Source organism: Balaenoptera musculus, chromosome 17, assembly GCF_009873245.2.
Source record: "Balaenoptera musculus isolate JJ_BM4_2016_0621 chromosome 17, mBalMus1.pri.v3, whole genome shotgun sequence".
Taxonomy (NCBI): Eukaryota; Metazoa; Chordata; class Mammalia; order Artiodactyla; family Balaenopteridae; genus Balaenoptera; species Balaenoptera musculus.
In genome coordinates this window covers 67,771,427-67,788,995 of record NC_045801.1, presented here as the reverse complement: position 1 = coordinate 67,788,995, position 17,569 = coordinate 67,771,427, and the positions used below count along the sequence as shown (strand labels likewise).

The 17,569-nt window shown below is 39.0% G+C and overlaps 1 protein-coding gene across 1 annotated transcript in view; it reads right to left on the bottom strand.

Annotated features, from left to right (window-relative positions):
• Positions 1-17,569, bottom strand: part of CPA6 (carboxypeptidase A6) — a 267,903-nt gene that overhangs the window by 51,254 nt on the left and 199,080 nt on the right. The window contains exons 5-6 of the mRNA XM_036830635.1: positions 17,034-17,135; positions 14,873-14,977 (exon numbers count right to left, since the gene is read on the bottom strand). Of these exons, the coding sequence (XP_036686530.1) occupies positions 14,873-14,977; positions 17,034-17,135 (207 nt within the window). The remainder of the gene's footprint in view (positions 1-14,872; positions 14,978-17,033; positions 17,136-17,569) is intronic.

The window sequence follows — 17,569 nt, the reverse complement described above, 5'->3', positions numbered from 1 at the left end:
TTTGAACTATCTACATAAAACACCTGAATCACATGCCAGGTTTTGGCACCAGGATTAGCCATCCTTAGTGCCGAGTGTAGATGCCTGGGAACATGTAAATGGAAGTGGTTTTCCAGTGTAATCAGGCCGGGCCTGGAAGGGTGAGGTTTCACATCATGTAGCAGCAGAAGAATACCATGGTTCACTTGGGAATTAAGGAAGTTTTCCTTTGCTTTTTCTTCTTTCTTTTCTTTCTTTTTTTGTGCTGCTACCTTTCTGTAACAGGACCAAATTAGATCCACCTGTATATTATGCTTCTTCAAAGTCTGGAAGAACTTTCCATTTCAGAGCATTCTTGTCCCAGTTTTCCCGTGGATCATCTTCTCACAAACCCTTGCTTTGCCTTTGGTCTGCCACTGAGTTAAATAGAATTCAGCCATTGATTTTAAAATACCTGTAGGAATATATGACTCAAGCATAAATGAACTTAGTCTGAGAATGAAACTATTCAGTTTTGGCTGGGTTAAATTTGTTTAAAACATATCATTTTGGGTTCTGTTTAATATAGAAAATATGGAAAATTCAGAAAAACATAGAGAAGAAAATAAAAATCACCCATAATTCTTTTAGCATTTAGTGTATTTCTCATGTATATGTATCTCAGATATAGATTTTACAACATGGAAATTATAATGTCCATGCTGGGTTTTTTGTTTTTTTCAGGTTGTAATAAATTTACAAAATTAAAAAAATTTTTATTTTTATGTATTAATTTTTATTGGAGTATAGTTTACAATGTTGTGTTTCTGCTGTACAGCAAGGTGAATCAGTTATACATATACATATATCCACTATTTTTTTAGATTCTATTCCCATATAGGTCATTAACAGAGTATTGAGTAGAGTTCCCTGTGCTATACAGTAGGTTCTTATTAGTTATCTATTTTATACATAGTAGTGTATATATGTCAATCCCAATCTCCCAGTTCACCCCACCCCTCTGCCCCCTTTGGTATCCATACATTTGTTCTCGACGTCTGTGTGTCTATTTCTGCTTTGCAAATAAGTTTATCTATACCATTTTTCTAGATTCCACATACATGCATTAATATACGATATTTGTTTTTCTCTTTCTGACTTACTTCACTCTGTATGACAGTCTCTAGGTCCATCCACATCTCTACAAACGATCCAATTTCGTTCCTTTTTATGGCTGAGTAATAGTTCATTGTATGTATGTACCACATCTTCTTTATCCATTCCTCTGTTGATAGACATTTAGGTTGCTTCCATGTCCTGGCTATTGTAAATAGTGTTGCAGTGAACACTTGGGTACATGTATCTTTTTGAATTATGGTTTTTTCCGGGTATATGCCCAGGAGTGGGATTGCTGGATCATATTGTAGTTCTATTTTTAGTTTTTTAAGGAACCTCAATACTGTTCTCCATAGTGGCTGTACCAATTTACTTCCCCACAAACTATGTAGGAGGATTCCCTTTTCTCCACACCCTCTCCAGCATTTATTGTTTGTAGATTTTTTGATGATGGCTATTCTGACCGGTGTGAGGTGATACCTCCTTGTAGTTTTGATTTGCATTTCTGTGTTAATTAGTGATGTTGAGCATCTTTTCATGTGCTTCTTTGCCATCTGTATGTCTTCTTTGGAGAAATGTCTATTTAGATCTTCCACCCATTTTTTGATTGGGTTGTTTGTTTTTTTGACATTGAGCTACATGAGCTGTTTATATATTTTTGGAGATTAAACCCTTGTTGGTCACTTCGTTTGCAAATATTTTCTCCTGTTGTGTGGGTTGCCTTTTTTCATTTTGTTTATGGATTCTTTTGCTGTGTGTCCATGCTGTTTTTTTAAATTTTTACTTTATTGACATAGCAGCGTGTCACAGGCAGTTTCCCGTATCTTTAAATGCTCCTTTAATATATTTTATAAAGTCAGGGCTATCAATCATTTCTTCTATGCCTTCCTCCTTTCTTTGCTTTTATGCTTGGAAATGTCTTCCTCACTTGGAAATCAAATGAATATTTCCCAGAGTTACTTTCTAAATATTCTATGAATAAAGTCTCTGGTCAAATTTGCCCCAGCAATGTAGAATTATTTGAGGCAAAAATTAAGTGCTATACATAACTCTGGGCCAGCTAGCACCAGCCATGGCTTGATATATGCAACCCTGGAGATTGAAAATTTTAAACTCTCAAAAGTGAACAAAGCCCAAATTACCTCATTCAGTTGGTGATGATTCTGAGAAACGAAGCAAATGCCATTACATCAGCATTGGCAACAAAGAATTAAGTGGCCTTTCCACAATTAAAAAAATAAAACAATGAAAAATAAAAAGATGTTAAAAATGGGCTGCTGTTGAAAATTGCTTGCCTACCCCAACTATCAATATGACTCCCCCCTGGACTTCCCTGGTGGCGCAGTGGTTAAGAATTCGCCTGCCAATGCAGGGGACACGGGTTCGAGCCCTGGTCCAGGAAGATCCCACGTGCTGTGGAGCAACTAAGCCGGTGTGCCACAACTACTGAGCCTGCGCTCTAGAGCCCACGAGCCACGACTACTGAGCCCACATGCCACGACTACTGAGCCCACATGCCACAACTACTGAAGCCTGCGCACCTAGAGCCCGTGCTCCGCAACCAGAGAAGCCACCGCAATGAGAAGCCCGCGCACCACAAGGAAGAGTAGCCCCCGCTTGCCGCAACTAGAGAAAGTCCATGCGTGGCAACAAAGACCCAATGCAGCCAAAAATAAATAAATAAATTAATTTAAAAAAATTTCAAGCTTACAAGAAAAAAAAAATATGACCCCCCCGAACTTGTGCCAGAACTGCAGTGGTGAACTGTTGCAATCTTCTACCCCTTTCGTGTCTCTTATTGGATTAAGTAATACAGTCAAGAAAAGTATTTGAAAACAGTTCTGTTATGGTTGGCAAAATCACTGGAATTTATTCTTGGATGTCTGTTGCCCAAATTAAGCCTGTGAATCAGGCATTCGGTCATTTGGCTGCTTACTGAGTCTCTTTAACCTCTCATCAGAGAGTATTTGATTCTTTTGGTCCTTGAGAATCAAGGTGCATGAGAGCAGTTTTTTTGATGGTCCTGTGTCTCTCTCCACAATATCCACAGTGCCTGGCCTGTAGCGTGGTAGGCACTTAGTAATTACTTGTTGAATAAATTAATCATTTAACCTGCTTAATGTAGTGGTGTTGGGTTCTTCCCTTCAGACTAGTGATACTGCCAACATTTCAACCGATACTCCCACAACTTCAATGACGCCATTGCTCTCTCGGGAATCTTTGACCCATCCTGCACTTGTGTCCCCATATCAAGCCAGTCATCAATTCCTAAAGACTTCTTTTATTGGTGCTGCCTTCTGTGTTTGTGTCTTATCTCCCCAGTAGAATTGTAGTAAATGAATTGAGAAGAGAGTTAATGTCTTGTAATTACAGTACTTGTACCATTACAGAACTTAGCAAGCTGCCTTCACATAAAAAGTATTGCTCAATAAGCCTTTGGTTGAATGATGAATGAAGGAATGATTTTTTTATTTGAACTATATACACCCTTTCTTTACTGTCCATTCCTACATCCACTCTTCCTGTCCACGGGTAGATTTTTGCCCTAACACTTCTAGTTTGTTGCCCTCACTCTGCGCTCCTCCTTTCTATCATCCATATATCACTGCCTTTCATTTTTAAACTGACAATGATGCGTGCTTTTCACTACATATCAGTGTTTTCTCATTTTTCTTTATTGGACCAAACTCTGTTGGCTTCCAAGGCTAACTGTAATTTTTCAGTCAGTCTCATATTACGTTAGAATCTACTCACACAGGCTATATAGACTTTGGTCTCACTAATCTACGCCATGTTCTCAACATTAGTGTTTTGTCTTTTTTAGAACACTATTATATCTCCCTGATCAAATTCCCACTCCTCAGTCAAGGCCTAATGAGACTCACTTCCCCACAGATTTTTCCCAAACCTTGTCTTCTTCCAAAGTCTCATGGATTTCTCCGATTCTTGAATTCCTTCAGCTACTATAGTCAGTATAATTTAATCTGTTTTATGTTGTTTACTATTGTTTCCTGCACATAAATATTTCTTCTCAAATAAAATACAGACTCCTTGAGCGCTGGGACCATGATTTATACTTCTGCTGACCCCCAGAATGCTGAGGGCTGAAAATGTAGTGACCAACAAGAAACTGTTGGACTGATTAATGTAAATACTTTCTAGGGGGACCCTAGGTAACATTAATTAAAAAAAAAATAACAGCTTTATTGGGATATAACTCACACATTCTATAGTTCATCTTTTTAAAGTGTACCATTCAGTGGCTTTTAGTATATTCACAGAGTTATGTAACCATGACTACTATATAAGTTTAGGATATGTTCAACATCCTAGAAAGACATTTCTTATCCTTCAGGTATCAACTCCCTGACCCCTGATTTTCTCCAGCCATAGGCAGCCACTAGTCTACTTTCTGTAGATCAGCCTGTTCTACACATTGCATGCAAGTGGTACTGTGTAATATATGGTCTTTGGGGACCAGCTTCTTTCAGTTAGCACAATGCTTTCAAGGTTCATCAACATTGTAGCACATATCAACACTTTCTTCCTTTTTTAAATTGAGATGTAATTCATTAAAAAGTATACATTTCAGGGCTTCCCTGGTAGCACAGTGGTTAAGAATCTGCCTGCCAATGCAGGGTACACGGGTTCGAGCCCTGGTCCGGGAAGATCCCACATACCGCGGAGCAACTAAGCCCACGTGCCACAACTACTGAGTCTGCACTTTAGAGCCCACAAGCCACAACTACTGAAGCCCGTGTGCCACAACTACTGAAGCTCACGTGCCTAGAGACCATGCTCTGCAACAAGAGAAGCCACCGCAATAAGACCGTGCACCACAATGAAGAGAAGCCCCCGCTCTCTGCAACTATAGAAAGCCCGCATGCAGCAACGAAGTCCCAATGCAGCCAAAAATAAATACATAAAATAAATAAATTTATATTAAAAAAAAGTATATAGTTCAGTGGGTTTTTAGTATATTCATAATGTTGAGCAATGGTCATCAGTATCTAATTCTAGAACTTTTCCATCACCTCAAAAAGAAACATGGTACCTGTTAGAGCCACTCCCAATTTCCCTCTCCCCTCACCCCTCACCCTCTGGCAACCACTAACCTACCTCTTGTTTCTATAAATTTGCCTATTCTGGACATTTCATATAAATGGGAAGATACATTATGTGGTCTTTCATGTCTGGCATATTTCACTTAACATGTTTTTCAAGGTTCATCCCTGTTGAAGCTTGTATTGTACTTCATTATGGCTGAATAATATCCCATTGTGTGGATATACTGCATTTTGTTTATCCATCAGTTGATGGACATCTGAGTTGCTTCTACTTTTTGGCTAATATGAAAAATGCTGCTATAAACATACATGTACAGATTTCTGTGTGGATATATATATATGTTTTACATCTCTCTTGCTTATATACACAGGAGTGGAATTTTGGGGTTGCATGGGTAACTCTATGTTTAACTTGTTGAGGAACTGCTAATCTGTTTTTAACCCTATTTTTAACTTGGTAGTTTCCTTTGCTTTGTAATTTAATTTTTAAGTCCATTACTTTTAAGGTTTGTGAGTGTTCCTTAAGTCTCTATCTGCTGTCTATTTTCTTTGTTCCCTGCCCTCTGTTTGCCCTCATATTTAAGTCTCTTACTCGTCTGCAAATAATATCTGTTCACTTTTGCAGAAAGATAACCTCCAAGTTGTGTGTATTAACCTCTGTTTCCTTCTCCTTATTTATCTATTCTAGTTTTCTTTCTTTGATGAATTAATTTAGTGTCTGTATCATCCCTCTTGGCCCATGACAAATTTAAGAAAACTTTATTACCAGAAGGTAGTGTTCCTTAAAGCGCCTTTTGGTTTCATGGTGAAGGGGCATCTCCAGTACACGTTTCGATAGTAAGTCTACCAAGATGTTCCCCCCTACGTCCCCCTCCCCCAAACCCCCCACTGTACTATAAATGTAACATTAACAATGGTCTGCTAACTTGCTATAAAAAAGCATTGAACAAGAGAAGGATTTTGCAGTCCAGGCGCACCTCCATTGGTTTCCTTTATTTTGCTTACAAGATAGAAAAATTTGTAAAATGAATACTAGGAAAAAAAGAGGTGGCAAGTATTGAAATCAAAAGTGACAGCTCTATATTTTTCAACATAATTAAATGATTTTCAATTTAAAAAGATATAAGCCCACAATTGTGTTATGTATTTTGCGTTTTAAAAATGTCTACCAGCCAGTAGTTATATGTTGAGTTAATGAATACAACTATCACTTACATGTTGAGATCATGAATTCATTTGAGCAATTTTCAAAATAACAAAATAATCAGTCCATCTCACCAGTCAGTTAAGCCAGGTAGTTTGCTCTGTGTCACTGTTTTCTGAGCTTTGTGTGTCCAAGACACTCATGGACTCATCCTCTAAACTGGAGTGGGGAGTATCCCAGGGCTTGGCATGGGGGAGTCAAGCTGGTTGAAGAAGAGAGGGACATACAGAGCCAGAGCCACAGGCTGATGCTTCTGGTTTCCATGGTGCAGTGAGTCAGGGTCAGTTGATAAGGATTATACACAGCAGAGAGGAGAGAGCAGGGATGAAATTTCCACTGATGCTCTAGGCAGAAAGTAGCACCTGGTTCCAAAGAGAATGAAACCCAGGAGTATGGAGACCTGGTTATTCTTACAATACATTTTAAATTTTGAGATAAATATAGATTTGCGTGTAATTATAAGAATTAATACGGAGAAATCCCTTGTACCCTTGACCCACTTTCCCCCAATGGTAATATTTTACAAAAGTATAGTATAATATAACGATCAGGGTACTGAAATTGATGCAGTCAAGATACAGAACCTCTCCATCGCTACAAAGGCCCCTCATGATGCCCTTTTATAGCCACATCCACATTCCTTAACCCCCAGCAACCACTAATCTGTTCTCCATTTCTATACAGTTGATCCTTGAACAATGTGCGGGTTGGGTTGCTGACCGTCCCAAAGCAGTTGGAAAACTACGTATAACTTTACAGTTGGCCCTCCGTAGCTACTGTTTCACATCCGGGGATTCAACCAACTGAGGATCATGTAGTACTGTAGTACGTATTTATTGAGAAAAATCTGTGTATTAGTAGACCCTTGCAGTTCAAACCCATGTTGTTTAAGAGTCAACTGTAATTTTATCACCTCAAGAATATTATATAAATGAAATCATACAGTATCTATTTGGGATTGGTTTTTCATTGCATAATTCTCTGGAGATTCATTCACATTGTTGTGTGCTTCCATAGTTTGTTCCTTTTTTTTTTTTGCTGAGTAGTTTTCCATAGTATGCATGTACTAGTTTGTTTAACCATTTGCCCATTGAAGGATATCTGGATTGTTTCCAGTTTTTGGCTGTTATAGATGAAGCTGCTATAAACATTCGTGTACAGGTTTTTGAGCAAACGTAAGTTTTAATTTCTCTGGGATAAATGCCAAGAGTGAAATTATTGGGTTATATGATAGTGGCATGTCTTCTTTTAAAAGAAACTGTTAACTGTTTTCAGCAGTAGCTCCATTGTTTTACATTCCCACCAGCAGTGTGTGAGCAATCCAGTTTTTCCCCATCCTCCCCAGCATTGGCTGGTGAGTCAGTCTCTCCCCCTCTCCCCCTCCCATGTGTGTGTGTGTGTGTGTGTGTGTGTGTGTGATTTTAGCCATTCTGACAGGTGTCTAGTGATAGCTCATTGTGGTTTGAATTTGAATTGCCCTAATGGCATCTTTTTGTGTGCTTTTTTTTTTTTTTTGGCCATCTGTATATTCTTTTTGGTGAAATGTCTCTTTATGTCTTTTGCCCATTTTCTAATTGGATTGCTTGCCTTTTTATTGTCAAGCTTTGTGTTTATATATCCAAATATGAATCTTTTCTCAGATATCTGGCAAAGTTTGTAGCCTGTCTTTTTCTTCCTCTTAACAGGGCCTTTCACACAGCAAAGTTTAAAATTTTTATTTTATTATATTTGATAATGTCCAGTTTATCAACTTTTCCTTTTATGGAGCATGCTTTTTGTGTCAAGTCTAAGGACTTTTTGCCTAGCTTTAGATCCTGAAGGTTTTTTCCTATTCTAAAAGTTTTATAATTTTACATTTTGCATTTAAGTCCATGATCCATTTTGAGTTAATTTTTGTATAAGCAATGAGACTTGGGTTGAAATTCATTTATTTGCTTATGGAAGTCCACTTGCTCCAGCACCATTTGTTGAAAAGTATGTCTTTCCTTCAATGAATTGCTTTTGCACCTTTGTCACTTGGGCATATTTGTGTAGGTCTATTTCTGGGTCTTCTGTTCCATTTGTCTCTGTCCCTTCACCAGTACCACATACTTTTAATGACCAGTGATATAATATGTCTTGAAGTTGGGTAGAATGATTCTTTTTCAAAATAGTTTTAGCTCTTCTAGTTCCTTTGCCTTTTCATATAAATTTTAGAATAATTTTACCTATATCTACAAAAAGTCTTGCTGGAATTTTTATAGGAATTATGTTAAACATATATCAATTTGGGGAGAATTGACATTTTTCTGTATTGAGTCTTCCAATCCATGAATATGGTATGTCTCTCTGTATATTTAGATTTTGCTTGATTTTTTGGATCAGTGTTTTGTAGTTTTCAGCATATAAGTCCTATACTTGTTTTGTTAGATTTACTCCTAAGTATTTCATTTTTCAAGTAATTATAAATGGTATTATATTTTTAATTTCAGTGTCCACATGTTCATTGCTAGTACATAGAAATACAGTTGATTTTTGTATGTTTATTTTCTGTCCTGTGATCTTGCTGAACTCACTCACTAGTTCTATTTCCCTGTAGAGTCCTTGGGATTTTCTGTGTAGACAATCATGTCATTGACGAATAGGAAAATTTTATTTATTCCTTTCCGATCTATATGTCTTTCATTTCCTCTTCTTCTACGGACTAGTACTTTCAGCACTATGTTAATTAAGAGTGGTGAGAGTGGACATCCTTACCTTGTTCCTGATCTTAGGAGGAAGCATTTGGTCATTTACCATTAGGTGTAATGTTTTCTGTAGGATTTTCACAGATGTTCTTTATAAAATTGAGGAAGTTCCCCTCTATTTCTGTTTTTCTGGGAGTTTTTATCATGAATGTCAAATTTTGTCAAGGTCTTTTTCTGTATCAATTGATAAGATTATGTAGACTTATCTGTTCTTCAGTTTGTTAATATGGTAGATTACATTGGTTGAATTTCAAATATTAAACCATGCTTGGATCCTTGTAATAAACCCCACTTGGTCATGGTGTAGAATTATTTTTTAGATTACTAAATTCTATTTGCTAATATTTTGTTAAGGATCTATGAATCTATTTTCTAGTTTTGTTTCCTATTGTTTTTGTCTGATTTTGGTATTAGGGTAATACTAGCTTTATAAATGAATTGAAAATATTCTATCCTCTTATAATGTCTGAGATTGTGTAGAATTGGTCTCAATTCTTCTTTAAACATTTGGTAGAATTCTTCAGTGAAACCATCTGGGTCTGGAGATTTCTTTCTTTCCTCTTTTTGAATTTTAAAGTTATGAATTCAGTGTCCTTAATGGTAATAGGCATATTCAAATTATTTCATAATGGATGAGTTGTAATAGTTTCTGTTTTTCAATTTACTGGTACATTTTGCCTAAGTCATCAAATTTATATGTGTAGAGTCATACACAGTATTCTCTTATTGTCCTTTTGATATCTGCAGGGTTTGTAGTGACATCTCTTTCACTCCTAACATTGGTAATTTGTATCTTCTTTTTTCTTTGTCTCTCTTGCTAGAACTTTGTTAACTTCATTGATCTTTTCAAGAACCAGCTCCTTGTTTTACTGATTTTCTTTAATGATTTTCTGTTTTCAATTTCATTGATTTTTGCTCTTATCCATACTACTTCCTTCTGCTTGCTTTGGCTTTATTTTCTATTCTTTTTCTAGGTTCCTGAGGTGAGAGCTTTGATTATTGTTTTGAGAATTTCCCTCTTTTCTAATGTATGCATTTAGTGCTATAAATTTCCCTCTTAGCATTGTTTTAGTGTTCCACAAATTTTGATATGTTGTATTTTCATTTTCAGTCAGTTCAATGTATTTTTTTAAATTTCCCTTGAGATTTTATCTTTGACCCATGGATAATTCAGAAGCATCTTAATTTCCAAGTGTTTGGAGGTTTTCCTGTTATCTTTCTGCCATCAATTTCTAGTTTGATTTCATTGTGGTCAGAAAACACAATCTGTCTGATTTAATTTCCTTTAAATTTGTTGAGGTTTGTATTTTGGTCCATGTTATGGTATATCTTAGTATATGTTCTGTAGGCACTTGAAAAGAATGTGTATTCTGCTGTTGTTGGGTTGGGTGATCCATAAATGTGACTTAGGTCTAGATCCTGTTGGTTGATAGTGTTGTTGAGTTCTTTCATATCTTTGTTGACTTCTTTCTAATGATTCTCTTTGGTTATTTTAAAATACGAACTTGCTGATACTACTACCATTACTGAGTTGATTTTATTAACTGCTTATTATATGCCAAGCACTCTGTTAAGTCCTTTACAAGAATTATATAATTTAATCCTTCCAATAACCCAGTGTGTCACATATTATTAATACTGAAGTTCAGAGAGGTTAAACGACTTGCCCACCAAGGTCACACAGCTAGTAAATGGCAGAGCTGGTGTTCCAACCCAGGGCTGTCTGACTACTAAATGTGTGCATGTAACCTCTGTGCAATCTGTTGTTCTATCAAGATTTAGGACTTGATGAGTTTTCTTCCAGTTCACATTTGAGTAAGGATACAAACTTTATAGTGGTGGCTGTGGGGAAAGTCCCACCAAGATATGGTTGGCAGCCTCCCCAGTGATTCCCACTTCTTGGCATTCATGCTCTTGTGTAATGCCCTCCCCTTGAATACAGTCTGGACCTAGTGACTCACTTCTAATGGACAGAATGTGGCAAAAGTGATGGGGGGATGTCACTTCTGAAATTAGGTTACAAAGAGACTGTGGTTTCCGTCTTGGGCCTGTTCACGCTCTCTCCCTCTCTCTCTCCCTCTCTCTCTCCCTCTCTCTCTCCCTCTCTCTCTCCCTCTCTCTCTCCCTCTCTCTCTCCCTCTCATCTGCTCTGAGGGCAGCCAGGTGCTGGGTTGTGAGCTGTCCTATGGCGATGCCCATGTGGCAAGGAACTGATGTCTCTGGCTCACAGCCCCGGGGGACCTGAGGCTGCCAGCAGCCACATAAGTGAGCTCAGAAACAGATCCGCCATACAAGCCTTGAGATAGCCAAAGCTCCAGCTGACACCTTGACTGTACCTTGTGAGAGACCCTTAGCCAGAGGCACGCAGCTAAGCTGCACCTAGATTGCTGACCCACAGAAATTATCAAGTAATAGATATTTGTTGTTTTAAGCTGTTGAATTTGGGGGAAAACACCAAGAAAGAGAGAAAGCAAAGGTAAGAAGCCAAAATTTTGGCTTCTGACACCATCCCCTTCTTTGGGGGTTGAAATTCCAGGGAAATCAAGGGACAGTAGAAACCACTACCAGATTGGAGTAAAACATGTAAGAAAAGAGAACCTGGGTCCTTGTTCACCACATGTCTTTCTGAGAGGTCTCATGTGCCAACGTGGGGCAAATGCAGGAAGAGACAATCAGCAGTGTGGTGTCTGTCAGCCAAGAGAGGGCTTGACATACCCTCCTAGGGTCTCCTGGGAGAAAGAGCCCAGAGATTCCCTGGTGCCCCCAGAGGCGCCATGGAAATTAGAGGAGTTGAGAGCCTGGGAGTCTGTCTTGGGATTTCGGTGGTGGAAGGGAGGTGACCTCTGGAAGGGACACTGCCTGGAGCCCCTCTTGGGCCAGACACCCCCTGCCTTCTGTGGGAGACTGAGGATTGAACCAGGGACTTAGTGTATAAGATATGATGCTTCAATGCTGGGCAGGCTTAAGGTTACTTAAATCTTTGAAGTCCCCATTCCCTCTGGCCCCAACACCACCATTCTATGGGGACAGGGGCTTCAAGGCAAGATGAGAACGTTTCTTACAAGCCTGTGATGCTATCATCAGTCATTGCTGTCATGTGGCAGCCCCATTGCTTCCACAAGGACACTGGGACCAGTGACCCTTAGGCCTCCTTTTTTTCCACTTCTGTTGCTGCCCTGACTCAGATGGGAAATGTTCCTGATTAAATGGAGGGGCAAGTGACAGCCATAAACAGCGAGAGTGAGAGGTGTGGTGGAAAGGGTAGCAGAGGCCCAGAAATAGTTAGACTCATCTGTGTGCTTGAAGTTGGCTTGGTGCAGGAGGGAGGAGAAGCGTTTCCTCACTCATCTTTGGTGAAATGGAGCCTATTCTTTAAAAAAAATTTTTTTTAATTTTTAAAGTAATTTTATTTTTTGGCTGTGTTGGGTCTTCATTGCTGTGCGTGGGCTTTCTCTAGTTGCAGTGAGTGGGGGCTACTCTTCGTTGTGGTGCATGGGCTTCTCATTGCGGTGGCTTCTCTTGTTGCGGAGCACGGGCTCTAGGTGCGTGGGCTTCAGTAGTTGTGGCACACAGGCTCAGTAGTTGTGGCATGTGGGGTTCGTTGCTCCGTGGCATGTGGGATCTTCCTGAACCAGCGCTCGGACCCATGTCCCCTGCCTTGACAGGTGGATTCTTAACCACTGCGCCACTAGGGAAGTCCCTGGAGCCTAATCTTAATTGATGCTTCTTGCTCTTGCTCCAAAATGAACTACCCTCAACTGATAATCACCATACATGCCTGTTCCTTTTTCTGTGGTTACACTGTGTCCTCCTCTTCCTTGGAAATTTAGCTTGGGTTCTAGGGCTGCCATGTATGGCTGTACAGATTGTGCACTGCAAAAGTCCAGGTGGTACCATATCCTTAGGAGATGAATTGCAAGTCATCTCCCAGAAATCTTTCCATATCATAACCACTGGATTCTCACATTCCCATTCATTCACAAATAATTGAAGCACTATTAAGTGCCAAGTTTTGTTCTAGGTACTGGGGATTTGGCAATGAACAAGATAAATAGAGTCTCTGCCTTTGGCATTGGTATAGGAAGAGACAGACAATTACCACATGAACAAATAAAGTAAGTTTAGGTGTTATAAAGAAGTTGCACATCTGGGGGTGAGGTAAAATGTTTGGGAGATACATTCTTATGTTCTACAATAATACACGGGACCATAGTCTATAAACAATAGATGTTCTGTTCTTAACCAGTTTTCCCCTTTTCCTTTTGAAACTTAAGACAGCAGACAATATGTTGTATGTATACAATGGATATTTAATGCAAGGTGGTAGAGTTAACAATTTGTTAGCTTTTGCATTTATCCTACCAGGATGAAATGGTATTTTAAGAGAATATGAATACACTGAGTGGGAATAGTTTGAAAATTTTATTATTACATTATAAAATTAAGAATACTTTTGTGGGTTTGGTAGTGGTAGAGAGGCAGATTTTACAAATTAATACAGTATTGACTTTTTTTAAAAATGAATTTATTTATTTATTTTTGGCTGCATTGGGTCTTTGTTGCTGCGCGCGGGCTTTCTCTAGTTGCGGAGAGTGGGGGCTACTCTTTGTTGCCGTGCAGTGGCTTCTCTCGTTGCGGAGCACGGGCTCTAGGTGCGCAGACTTCAGTAGTTGTGGTTCGCAGGCTCTGGAGCACAGGCTCAGTAGCTGTGGCGCACAGGCTTAGTTGCTCCGCGGCATGTGGGATCTTCCCAGACCAGGGTTCGAACCCGTGTCCCCTGCATTGGCAGGCAGACTCTCAACCATTGTGCCCCCAGGGAAGCCCCCCAGTATTGACATTTGCGGGGCATATTTTCTAAGACTAGGAGAGTCTTCAAAATCATAAACCTTACTAGGTCGCATAATTTTCCCATAAAACATAGTGAAATGTAACTGAAATATTTAAATATCTTTTGTATCCTTAATGGTTTTCTATGAGTAATTTGTAGGGGTTTTTTTCTGGCTAAGAACCTTCCTTCTCTTAGACTTCTTCACTATTATTACCAGTACTAGTCGTTGGTTTCTTTTAGGAGTCTTAAAAAAAAATACTAAGAAGTAAAGGTTATAAAAAACCATGCAAGTCATTGCATTCTTGACAGTAGAAAAGTATCAGAATATATTAAGATGTTCATCCATGAGGTTGGCCCACTCTGGGGATAAGAACCCACTCAATACATTAGCCTTCGAGGGCTTATGACTTAAATGAAGCCTTCAGAAAATGAGAAATCACCATGAGTCATCAACCATTAGAGTCACTGAGAAGTACTGAAACAGAGAATGTTAAATGCACAGATGCTAAAGGTCTTTGGTATCTAAATCACAGATCCATAGCAGGAGGGCAAAATGCAGTCACTTGCTCATCTCTTTCTTGCTTATAGCATACATGAGATCATTTTGACGGAGAAGACAAGAGAATATCACATGAGAAACTGTTCTGGAACACCATAAATTGGATTTTTAGCCTTTTGCTATATATCAGCTACTATGGTTGGTTCCTAATTTGTCATGAATTCATAAATGCTCTGAATCTCAGATTCTTTCTCTTTAATGAGAGTTGGTAATTCCCACCTCCAAGGGTAGAGCTGAAGGTAAACTGAGCCAGGGTTTTGAGAGGGCTTCATAAACATAGAAGCAACCCACAGAATCACGGTGTTACTATCATTCCATCAGATATCGCTGGCTTCACATTCCCAGTTTTGTTCCTTGAGCAGAATAAAAACACTGGCTAGCGAGAATGGACACTCTGTAAAGGGTTTAACTTACTTCTTTTACAAACCACTGACAAAAGGCAGGACCAATCCATTCTCTTGCATGAATACCGCAGTCTATCCAGACAGCTCTTTTGTAAGCTCGTGATCTTCTGCCCAGCTGAAAACAAGAGTATTCATAGTAACCAACGCAGGCTTTTATTTTTGGATTTACTGACCAGCATAATTTAATATGGTTTCAGCATAATACTTCACTAGAGTTGGGTTCATTAAGTAACCCATAAAAAAGACAGAGATTTCCTATCGATTTCAGAAGTCCAGGCTTGTTTATGCAGAAAGAATAAATTTATTGCCTTAATTACGAATCAAAGAAGTAGAAAATACACAAGGAAAAAGCAATTGCTTAAATAGGCTTGCTTCTCCATTTTCATATAATATGCGACTTAAGTAAGAAGCTAATTTTTTCCCTCCCTCTCTCCCATCCTTGCCCTCTTTCTCTCCACTGCCCTCCCCATGCAGGGAATCAGAAGTATTCCCAAGCAATATCTATTAAAGAAATAGCTATGCCTTATCTGTAGAGAAAGTCAAATTTTATTACAATACAAAATGGAAACACAAAATGATTTGTAGAGTCAAGTGACAGACTTTTCTTTATTATCCTATTATATCAATTTCATTTATAACATGATTTCTAACCCAGTTATCAGTAGATGGCTTTTGACATAATAGGGGATCTAGTTTTTGTCATTCATTAATTCACCCAACTAATGCTTCAGGAAATCCTTTTTAATGTCAGACACAGTGCTTGGCCTTGGAGATTCAGAGATGAGAAGACAAGGAATTTATATGGTAGTAGGGGAGGGGCAGACACATGAGAATGAATCATTATAATGTGAATATATTCAAGTTACTTTGGCAACTCAGGGGTGCTATGTCTCCTTTCCCTGTGGAGCAAAAGAGGAGCCCTTGAATAGTTGAGCAAGACTTGAAGCTTGCCTGGCAGACAAGTGAAAGAAGGCATCTCAAGCTTGGAAGAGAATCTGAGCACACCATGTTTGAGCAGCTGCTTCTGGGGTATGAGGAAAGAATGGCAGATGAAGCTGGACACAGAGGCAGAAGACACATGAAATTCCTGGATACTAAGTAACAGAGATAAGGCTTCATCCTGTACTCCATGGGAGGTGTGTGTGTGTAGATGGACGAGAGCGTAGAGGATGGGGACTCGCAGGGAAGTTCAGTCCTGAGGCCGTGACTGCAATAGTCCAGGGAGAACAGATCCAGAAACAAGCTAGGGCCATAGCAGTGAGGACAAGACAAGAGGTTTTGACAAATCCAAAAGTCAGAAGAAAGAATTGTCAGTTCTTCGTGTTAGACTTAAAGTAAGTGGTGAGAATAAAGGAGAGGAATTTAGGATGGTTCATGTTTCCTGACCGGAGCGCGGCAGTGCATCCTGAGTCTGAGGTGCTTTGGTGAGTATCGAGATGAGGACGGCAAGGCGGCAGTGAGCTATGAATGTCCAGTAAGTACCAGGCAGCAGACTCCACTGAACAGAAAAGTCTGGAGTGATTGTTGAAACCATGGGGTGGATGTGCCCATCCAGGAAGGGTGAGGAGAGGGAGAGCACAGCTGAGGAGAGAATCCTGGGGCCACCAGCACATACGGAAAGAACAAGGGGAGAGGAACCATTGGAGGAGACCTGAGGGGATGGTCTGAGAGGAGAGGAGAACCAAGTAGGGGTCATCGCAGATGTTTTAGAGGTGTTGTGAGGGCAAAGGCCAGGGAGTCAAGGTCTGCATGGTTGCTGAGGAAGTAGAGACAGTGATGCAGGGAAATCTTTTTAGATCTTTGGCAGACAAGAGATGGGTCAGTGGCTGAAAGAGAACGCAGGCTCAAGGGCTGGGAATGACGTATACCTTCTTACACATTTCTGTAGTTTTGCATTGGTTCATCGTAAGCAGCACCAACTCACAAATAATGTTGAAGGTCATTATTTTTGAAGTGCATAAATACTGTTTTAGAAACAGTATTCTTTGGAATACTCAATGGCAAAAATTAAATATGGCTCTAAAACCTAAGGGAAACTTTTTTTCTTAAATTACCAGATGAGGTTAAATATGAGACACGATGAAATGCCATTTCATTTCTTTGCCCCATAAGTCAAAGCTGAAAACGATGAATGTTTAGTAAATATTTAGTTACTAATTTCTTATTTTTACCTTTAAAACAAAAAGAGATCTTCCCTCATATGACTTTCCAATAGAGAACATGTGAATGAGGCCTGAATGAGTTTTATTCAAATGATGCATCCAATTTTGAATCTAAAAGCAAGTAAATGAAAACCACGTCAGACTCTCACAATTATGGAGCTTTTGGTAAGCAAAAGAGAACAAAAAGACAACAGTGGGTCTAGGAACTCAAAAAAGCATATGTGGAGTATAAGATTGAATGAAAAACCAATTTTGTAGTTTTAATTTTCTTCAGGATACTTAAAATTACACTTTATTTTCTGCTTTTATAAATAGTTGCTTTATGTCTTTATATTGTTCCCCTTTTAAAGCATACCTTCTACTACTATTTGTCATTAACATCTTAATGGCAGAATTTTACAGAAAATTAATCAATGTGTTCTGGGTTCTTTTTGAAAAACCAAAATTTATTTCCATTCTCCCCCAAAATTTAGAGGAAAAGAAAGAAATCAGCTTCAGGAAAACCATCCCAACTATTTGAAAGTGTTTATTAAAGTCCTCTATAT